Source organism: Xyrauchen texanus, chromosome 38 (assembly GCF_025860055.1).
Source record: "Xyrauchen texanus isolate HMW12.3.18 chromosome 38, RBS_HiC_50CHRs, whole genome shotgun sequence".
Taxonomy (NCBI): Eukaryota; Metazoa; Chordata; class Actinopteri; order Cypriniformes; family Catostomidae; genus Xyrauchen; species Xyrauchen texanus.
Genome location: NC_068313.1, coordinates 18,094,877 through 18,103,707, shown reverse-complemented (window position 1 = coordinate 18,103,707; position 8,831 = coordinate 18,094,877). Strand labels below are relative to the sequence as shown.

Genomic DNA, 8,831 nt, shown 5'->3' with positions numbered 1-8,831 from the left:
TTTCTGGCACGATTCTGAGTAAATTCTAGAGACTGTTGTGTGTGAAAATCCCAGGAGATCAGCAGTTACTGAAATACTGAAACCAGCCCGTCTGTGACTGCTTATCACATGCTATTCTGAGAAGCGGGTTGGCGCTGTTTTGGTGGCACAAGTGCGACCTACACAATATTAGGCAGGTGGTTTTAATATTGTGGTTAATCATTGTGTTCATAAGTTCATGAATTTAACTTTCTTGTAATCTGTTAGCCATTTACTCTCAAACACACTGTATTTTTCCAGATAATTTATTTTTACAAATTCTAAAAGCAAAAGTACATGTTTTTAAAAGAGTTAAAACATCAAAAATGAACATTGACTGTAAACTCAGTCAGTTCCCACTTTAACCTTATAAAGAAGAATGCTATGTGGAGCAGATTCCAGACAAAACATATTTCATTTAAATCTGTATTAGACACCTGAGATAATAAAAACAACTAAAACGTCAAATAAAACACTCAAAAGACAATGTCACTATCACCCTTTGAACGGTGCATATTAGTTTATAGAAACATTATAATGTTATCTAATAAAAGAGGAATCTATTCCACCTCTACAGAGGAATCCAGGATTCCAAGTGTTTTCTTAAACACATTATCTCCCTTTTCAGGGGTTCCTCTTATTACATGATAAAATGGTGTGCCTGCACTGTAAAACTGCATTAGATGGATATCTATGGCTACGCGGGTTACACCACATCCATTCCTAAACCTCTCGCCACTGCAGCTAGAGCTCTAACAGCTCCTGACGGCCCACTGTGCTGTCCCATTTCCTCTTGCTCCCCATTCACCTCAGTCACATTGTTCAACACACAATACACTGAAGTTTCATCCCCTTTAACTGCACTGCTGTCAGCCCCCTCCAATAGCTCTGAGGTTGAAGAGGATGAGGAAGGCGAGGAGGGGGAGGAAGAGTGTTGGGGAGTGCTGTTGCTGCTGTCGGGATGCAGCGAGGCCTCCTTGGAGTGAGCGGTTGATCCAGAGACTTTGCGAGGTGTGCGTTTTTCAGCCATGTTCTTTATCAACTCTTCTGTCACCTCCACAGTCTCGAAGCGCACCATGTTGAGTCGCAAGTATCCGTCTTCATCCTTCTTGTACCTGTAACACCATACCGACAATTGTCACTACATGAGGGCAAATGAATAGCTTGAAAGCAACACAGTTCTACTTCAAGATCACTTCAGTTTTACTTTTTTGTTGCCTTCAACATACCTAAAACGGGAGTGACCAGATGGCCATTTTAGTTGATGCTTCTTTCGAAGGTGGAGGGTGAGAGTGTAACACCAAGAGAAGGTCTTGTCACAAAGATGACACTTATACCTCGAGACCATGTTATCCTGTTACAGACATCAATATCAAGTTTTCTTTTTTTTACATAAATAACAAATACTGAAAATATTCCTTTGTTTCTCTATGGATAAAATGTTCTTGGTTAAATACTTTATAATAGTATTAAAAAATAATAATATTACATAAAAGTTATACTTCATTGACAGCATTTGTGGCATGTTGATCAATTTACATTTTAAAAATAATTGTGAATTGTTCCTCTAAAAAACTTTGAAAACAAACAGAACAGTTACAAGATAAAAAGCAATAAATTCATTAATAAAATAGAAACAAATTGAAGTAATAAAGTTAACATTTTTATTTATGCACAACAATTATTTAAAAATGATTTATTAAAAAATTTGCCATATTTCCATATCTCATATTTTGCACCTCAAAAAGATATATTTGGACAAACCAAAATGTGTTTTTATTAATAATTGATTAATTTTCTGGTTACGAATAAAATCCTGTGGGTGGAATTTGCTTCATTTTCCCCAGTGCTTTATGGAAAGATCACATAACCTTATCCATGCGCATATCATGGTCATAAAATGTCTTGTCAATAAACTTTTTAAACAAATTGTAGATTCATATTTTGGCCTGTGCACTTTCATTGTAAGTGCCAAAACAATGTTTTGTGGCAATCATCATTATGCCACAAATGCTGTTGATAGACCTTAACTTGCACAGAACCTGGAACGCTCCTTAAAATATCAAACAAAACTGAGGTAATAGTACCCTCTGCTGGCTGACCTCATGTACTCGCTTGTAGTGCTGGTTCATGGTGTGGGCCATGCGTGACGAGTAGCCACATCCCTCGACTGTGCAGTGGTAAGCTGCTCCCTCATTGTGGGTTTCCATGTGTCTCCGCAGATCATGCTGGTTCTTGAAGCTAAAATGGAAGAGGTGAACAAAGCAGAGTCATTGAAAAATAAGCAGTTTGTTCTTACTTTCATGTGTGTGGACAGCGTGCAAGCTCTGACCAGTCACCTGCTCTCACAGAAGTCACATGGGAAGGGCCTCTCATCGCAGTGACGGAATTTGATGTGGATCTTTAACGTGGAAAGGGACGGGCATGTCATGTCACAGAGAGGACACTTTATGTGATTCACTGCAAAACAAAAATCAAACAGTTAACTTATAGAATCTCATTTTAAAGCATCTGTTCGTGGAACAAATTTATATAGTTTTTCATTTCACATTGAAGTTTAAAAGTGTTTTAAACTCTAAGTGAACTCACCATGCTGACGAACATGATCTCGCAAAAGCCTCTCGTTGGCAAAGGCCTTGTCACAATGCCCACATGTGAGAGAATCTGTGATGGAAAAATGTATTCATTAAACAATGAACATAACTATTCACCCTCATGATTTACAAATCTTGGGTAGACATATTCTCGGCATCAGACAGCAAGTCCACAGACCGCCTGATGCATATTGTACACAGAAATGGCATGAGTCCCACAATCAAATTCCCAGTCTGCTATTAAGAGTTTGCAAGCACCATAAGATCCATAGTGTCCAATTCAGGACTTAAAGGCAATTTTAGTAGTCTTTTAGCCATGCTTTAATTCACATAAGGAGGTTTTAAGATTTTTTCAATTGAGACAAAAAATATTTTTAAAAATCACTGAAATGGAAAGGTTGCAGTAATCATAACAACCACAAGAGTTTTCAAATGTGGAAAAAAATCCTAAAATTTATTTTAAACTGTCTGCAATGTGGACTAGACCTTATGCCAATGGTTGAGATAGTTAACCCAAAAATCAAAATTCTCTCATCATTCATTCACCCTCATGATATCCCAAATTTGTATGACTTTCTTTCTTTAACAGAACAAACAAACATTTTTAGAAAAATATCTCAGCTCTGTAGGTCCTCACAAAGCAAGTGAAGGAAACATAAAAGTAACCCATAATACTCCATGTGGTTAAAGCCATATTTTCAGAAGTGATATGATATGTGTGGGTGAGAAACAGATAAATATTTAAGTCCTTTTTTATTCTAAATCTCAACTTTAACATTCAGATGTGAAAGTGAAACTGAAAAGGCACCACATGGGACTTTCAGATGTAAACGTGAAAGTGGAGATTTAGAGTAAAAAAGGACTTACATTTTGATGTTTCTCACCCACACCTATTATATTCAGTGTTGTAGTCGGGGACCATATGCATGTATATGCCCTATATATACACTTTTCCCCAGGTCTGTTTGCATATAATGACTTCTAAGGATCAATATTTGCGTATTCGCCATTATCAACCTTGAATCTGGACCACTTCCAGCTATTTTAGCGATACAAAAATACATTACACTACTTTATATTACAGGATGGCAATATATGTTGTCATATTATTATCATTAATTATGATTTTCATAAACTCATTGGTTTTGAACTTATATAGTTTTACTGTATATTGTATTTTGCCTTTGTTTTATCACACACTGAAGCACAGGGAGAATGAATGAGATCAGGTGCTGACAGGAAAGTCCTCCTCACTGTCTGACATGCCTCCACAAACTTTACAAACCCAAGAGAAACTGCTGAGCAAATGCTGCTTTAACTTTCTTTGCAGCAAAACTACATCTTGTTTCATCTTGGTAAAATAATAAATGCATTTAACTCTCGTGCTTGTCAGAGAGCATTCTCTCTTTTTTAGCAGTGTATAGTAAACAGACACGCGGATTAAGGAATTAAGGATTAATGTAAATTAAGGAATCATCCCATAATTAAGGGAAAAAAAATTGCGTTCCATATGAAATCCATCCGCGATGCGGTTTGTGCCATATTTTAAAGCCTCAAAACCAAAATGCTGAGAATGTTTCACAAATCGAGAGAAATGGACCCAGGTGTGAGAAATACACACACCTTTTGTGGGAGTTGTGTGAGATATCGGCTGGTTTTTCCACAGACACATGACCAAATATTTTCTTACATTTTCCTTGGGATAAACACTATTTACAGGCAAAACAACGCATACAAAGAGAAATACACTTCTTTCATGTTTGCCTTTTCGCTCCCTTTCTTCTTCCTGGTCGTTGTATTAAAATGTTTTTCATTTTAAGTTTAGCATTACATCCTCTCACTAACAGTCATTTGTGGTAAATGTGTAATTTTAACACTGATAGTGGAGGTTTTTTGTGTGTCCCTTGATTTATTTTGCACCCTGTTATGTCATGATACTATGACCTTTCATTGAAGATATACAGTGTTATGAAATAATATACACACTGGAGGTGGACATTAGCCGTTCTGCTAAATTATTTTGAGTTATTTAAAATTTGTAACTCTTTTTTTTTTTTCCTTTATTTTGTGGTGTTATGTGGTCAAGCATAAAATATCCACCATGTTATGGGAAGATAAATAAATGCAATTATTTATGTTAAAAAATAAAATCAACCTAAGTTTACAAATATGCTAAATCTCAATAACAGACCATGTAGTGGCTAATTTATCCACTGAATGTCCACTCTGTTATTGTCTGATGCTGTCCATTTAACTGGATGGACATCAGACTTTTTTTTAGTAATTTAGCTTGACCTGTATGACAAATAAAATATGGATTACTTTTATGTTTCCTTTATGTGATTTGTGATCGGTCAGGTCTGATCACCATTCACTTGCACTGTATGAACCTACAAAGCTGAGATATTGTTCTAAAGATCTCCGTTTGTGTTCAGCAGAAGACATTCACATCTGGGATGGCATGAGGGTGAGTAATGATGAGAGAATTTTCATTTTTGGGTGAATTGTCCCTTTAAAAGCCTTGCTAGACATCTACAATCTTGCCATGTAGCCTTTGGTTAACATATCATTAACATTACAGTTATTATATTCTTTGCATGGAAAATTTGTGGGAGTAATACAGAGAGTGGAGAAAAACTATCCAAAATATCCTGACCTTCTGGCTCTGCTTGTCTCTGGATATGATCAAAGAACTTGGTGTTGCTGGAGAACATACAGCCGCAGGTGGGGCAAGCGACCAGTCGCTCTTGTGTATGACTGCGCAGATGTTCACGTAGCCGGTACTTGATCTTGAAGAATGCATCACAGCCTACAAGGAAAATAAGCAGATGTCAATGATAAGAAGAGCCCCAAAGCTTGTTAAAAGTAGACAGAATATTAACATTCCTGGGTTGCTTAATTAGCCTACCTGACCAGCTGCAGAATAGAGCCTGCTGTCGATCAGGAAGTGGCTGAAGCTCGGTGCAGTGCGCATGCATGTCGACATGGCGGTAGAACCACTCCGGATTGTTAAATGAACTCTGGCAAAGCAAAACATTAGATAAGCGCATTATATAAGGTCTATATATCACTGAATGAGAGGTTAACACCTATGAGTGTCACTCCATACTAACATCACAGTGCTCCCATTGGCAGACAAATCCCTCCGAGACATCTAGTACAAGGTTGGTACTATGGAGATCCTGAGTGCAACTAGGCAGTTCGGGGTGGGATTCAAGAAGTTGAGTACCAATGTATTTCAGCTTGCTGTGGAAGATGTGGAAATGTGCATGAGCAACAAGCTCACTTTGGCTTCCCATTGCCAGGAACTCACAGCCCCTCCACAGACATGGATAATCCTCTAAAAAAAGAGGGAGAGAGAAATGTCTTTAAACACTGCCTGGCCAAAAAAAAAAAAGGTCACCGTTTGGATTTAAGATAGTGTTATGATCAGGGGTTGCTTCACTTGGTCAGGTCTAGGCTCAGCAAAGTTATGCAGCAATAAAGTGAAGTCAGCAGACTATCTGAATGACTAGGTTATCCTATCAATGGATTTTTTTCTTCCCTGATGGCATGGGCATATTCAAGGACGACAATGACAAGATTCATCAGGCTCATATTGTTAAAGATTGTTTTTCACACGTGACTTGGCCAGCACAGAGTCCTGACCTTAACCCTATTGAAAGTCTTTAGGATGTGCTGGAGAAGACTTTATGGAGTGGTTCGACTCTCCTGTCATCAATAGAAGATCTCGGCCAAAAATGTATGCAAATCTGGACGGAAATAAATGTTGTGACGTTGCATAAAGTTGTCGAAACAATGCCACGAAGAATGCACACCATAATCAAAGTTAAGGGTGGTCCAACTAAATATTAGTGTATGCAACTTTTTTTTTGGGACAGGCGGTGTATATATATATAAATTATATTATAAAATGCACTGCAATTTATACGCATTTCATGAACGCAATTCATATTCGTCCACTGAATTTTAAGTAGTAAGACTCATTTAATATTTCAGAAATATAATGCATGCATTATAATATCCAGTCAATCTCTTACCCAGCTCTTCCATGGCATCTCCATCCCCAAGATGCTCCTTGAGATGCAGAGACATATGGTCGCTCATCTCCTCCATGCTTTGACTCTTAAAAGTGCAAGATGCCCACTCACATGCCACCACAATTTTTGAGACACTTCTTTTTTTAGCCATCGTAACCTAGGGGAAGTCATGAAATGATGCACCTTAAGAGGACAGTTTTAAAAGAACAGTGTACCCTAAAATGTAAATTCTCTCATAATTTACTCTCCCTCATGCCATCCCAGATGTTTGGCTTTCTTTGTTCTGCTGAACAGTAACAACGATTTTTAGAAGAACATCTCAGCTCTGTAGGTCAATACAATGCAAGTGAATGGTGACCAGATCTTTGAAACTCCAAAGATCATATAAATGCAGCATAGAAGTAATCCATGTGACTCTAGTGGTTAAATCCATGTCTTCAGAAACGATATGATAGGTGGCGGTGATAAAGTGATCAATATTGAAGTACTTTTTTTAATCTAAATTCTCCTCCCTGCCCAGTAAGTGGTGATATGCACAAAGAATGTGAATCACTACAACAGAAAACAACAAGAATGTGAGAGTGAATATTTATATCTAAAAAATAATAATATTGATCTCACCCACACCTATCACATCAATTCAGAGACATGGATTTAACAACTAGAGTCATTTGGATTACTTCTATGCTGCATTTATATGATTTTGGAGCTTCAAAGTTCTGGCCACCATTCACTTCCATTGTATGGATCAACAGAGTTGAGATATTCTTCTAAAAATCTTTGTGTTCAGCAGAAAGAAAGGCATACACATCTGGGATGGCATGAGGGTGAGTAAATCAAGAGAATTTTCCTTTTTGGGTGAACTGTCTTTTTAACATCCAAGTTATTGTCTCTAGTTATGACAACATACTTGACACTTTGTAACAACGTACAGTAAGCCTATGTCAGCTCGGTTCGTGACAAGTAAATAAACAAATAAAGTCTCAAATAGTTAATGCGTCATCAGTTAACAAGAAGCCCAGAATGTAAACAAGAGCGAATGCAGGTGGTTTGCTGAAAAAAAACACAAGCTAATAAATGTCATAAAATATTTTCAGATATTTCTGCTCCGGACAGATCGTTTATAAATGATTAAATTCACTCACTCTGATGTTAATGAATCATAGGCAGGTTTGAATAGCAGCTGCTACTTCAGTTTCATCAACTGCTCGAGACTCAGCAGCGAGCACACAAATAAGACATCAATGTAAACGGAAAATCACGATGTATCATAAAAATAATGAGCAGCTGCGTGCTGTTTTGTAAAACTGTTACATCTTAAAAGAAATGATAAAAAAATAATAAAAATAAAAATCACACACACAACTTCATGTCCGTAGAGCGGGATGAGGGAACACACTTGAACGCGGGTGATTTGTTTCAGATGATGGAGTTGGTCACGACGTGTATTTCCGGGTCAGATACAAAATAAAAGTCCTGACTGTGCTAAGACAGTTTATTTTGTAGAAGGAAAAATACACTCTACTCTGACATTAATGGCAAATGGTCCTAATCACAGTATACGATTAATTTATTATGGAATATACCAGGGCTAAATGGACAAAATAGAAATCTGGTGAAATTACTTCGATGATTAGTTATATTTGTCCCGTTCAAAAGAAAAATAAACCTAAATGGCTCTGTAATGTTTTTTAAATTCTCTCATCATTTACTCAATCTCATCATGCCATCCCAGCTGTGTATGTATGACTTTCTTTCTTCAGCAGAATACAAACAGTTTTTTTTGTGTATTTTTTTATTTGTTTTATAAAACATCCAAAGATCCAAACAATGCATTTTTTAAATGCAAGAACTTTGTATATCCAAAAAGCACATATATCAAATATAAAGGTAATCCATAAAATCTAGTGGTTTAATCCTTCTCTTCTGAAGCGATCCAATCAGATTTGGGTGAGTACAGACCAAAATATAACTCTTTCTTTTCGCTGTGCTTCTTGACATTGCAGTCTCTACACAATCGTAATTTCAAGATCGATTACACTTCCTAGTGCTAGATGGCACTAGGATGTTTAATCGAACTTGAAATCATGATCGCAAGGAGACTTCTGTCAGTATTTATAGTAAAAACAGTGTTACATTTTGGTCTGTTCCTCACCCAAAATCGATTAGATGCCTTCAG

At 37.0% G+C, this 8,831-nt stretch overlaps 1 protein-coding gene across 1 annotated transcript; it reads right to left on the bottom strand.

Moving 5' to 3' along the window:
• Nucleotides 1-279: 279 nt before the first annotated feature.
• On the bottom strand, nucleotides 280-8,081 carry zgc:112083 (uncharacterized protein LOC550461 homolog). Its single transcript, XM_052110289.1, has 10 exons — nucleotides 7,798-8,081; nucleotides 6,653-6,809; nucleotides 5,726-5,952; nucleotides 5,521-5,632; nucleotides 5,269-5,421; nucleotides 2,608-2,682; nucleotides 2,358-2,478; nucleotides 2,121-2,259; nucleotides 1,248-1,372; nucleotides 280-1,133 (listed from the first exon to the last, which is right to left on the bottom strand). The coding sequence occupies exons 2-10, from the start codon at nucleotides 6,801-6,803 to the stop codon at nucleotides 725-727; spliced, it is 1,512 nt and encodes a 503-aa protein (XP_051966249.1). The 5' UTR covers nucleotides 6,804-6,809; nucleotides 7,798-8,081; the 3' UTR covers nucleotides 280-724.
• Nucleotides 8,082-8,831: the final 750 nt, after the last annotated feature.

Bases quoted from the DNA above. Each gene is read 5' to 3' on its own strand.
- zgc:112083 (XM_052110289.1), bottom strand. From the start codon at position 6,803: ATGGCTAAAAAAAGAAGTGTCTCAAAAATTGTGGTGGCATGTGAGTGG. The intron at 2,479-2,607 runs GTGAGTTCACTT...TTTGTTTTGCAG, and splicing joins AGATCATGTTCGTCAGCATG to TGAATCACATAAAGTGTCCT. The intron at 2,260-2,357 runs GTGACTGGTCAG...CTTCCATTTTAG, and splicing joins TGTGACTTCTGTGAGAGCAG to CTTCAAGAACCAGCATGATC.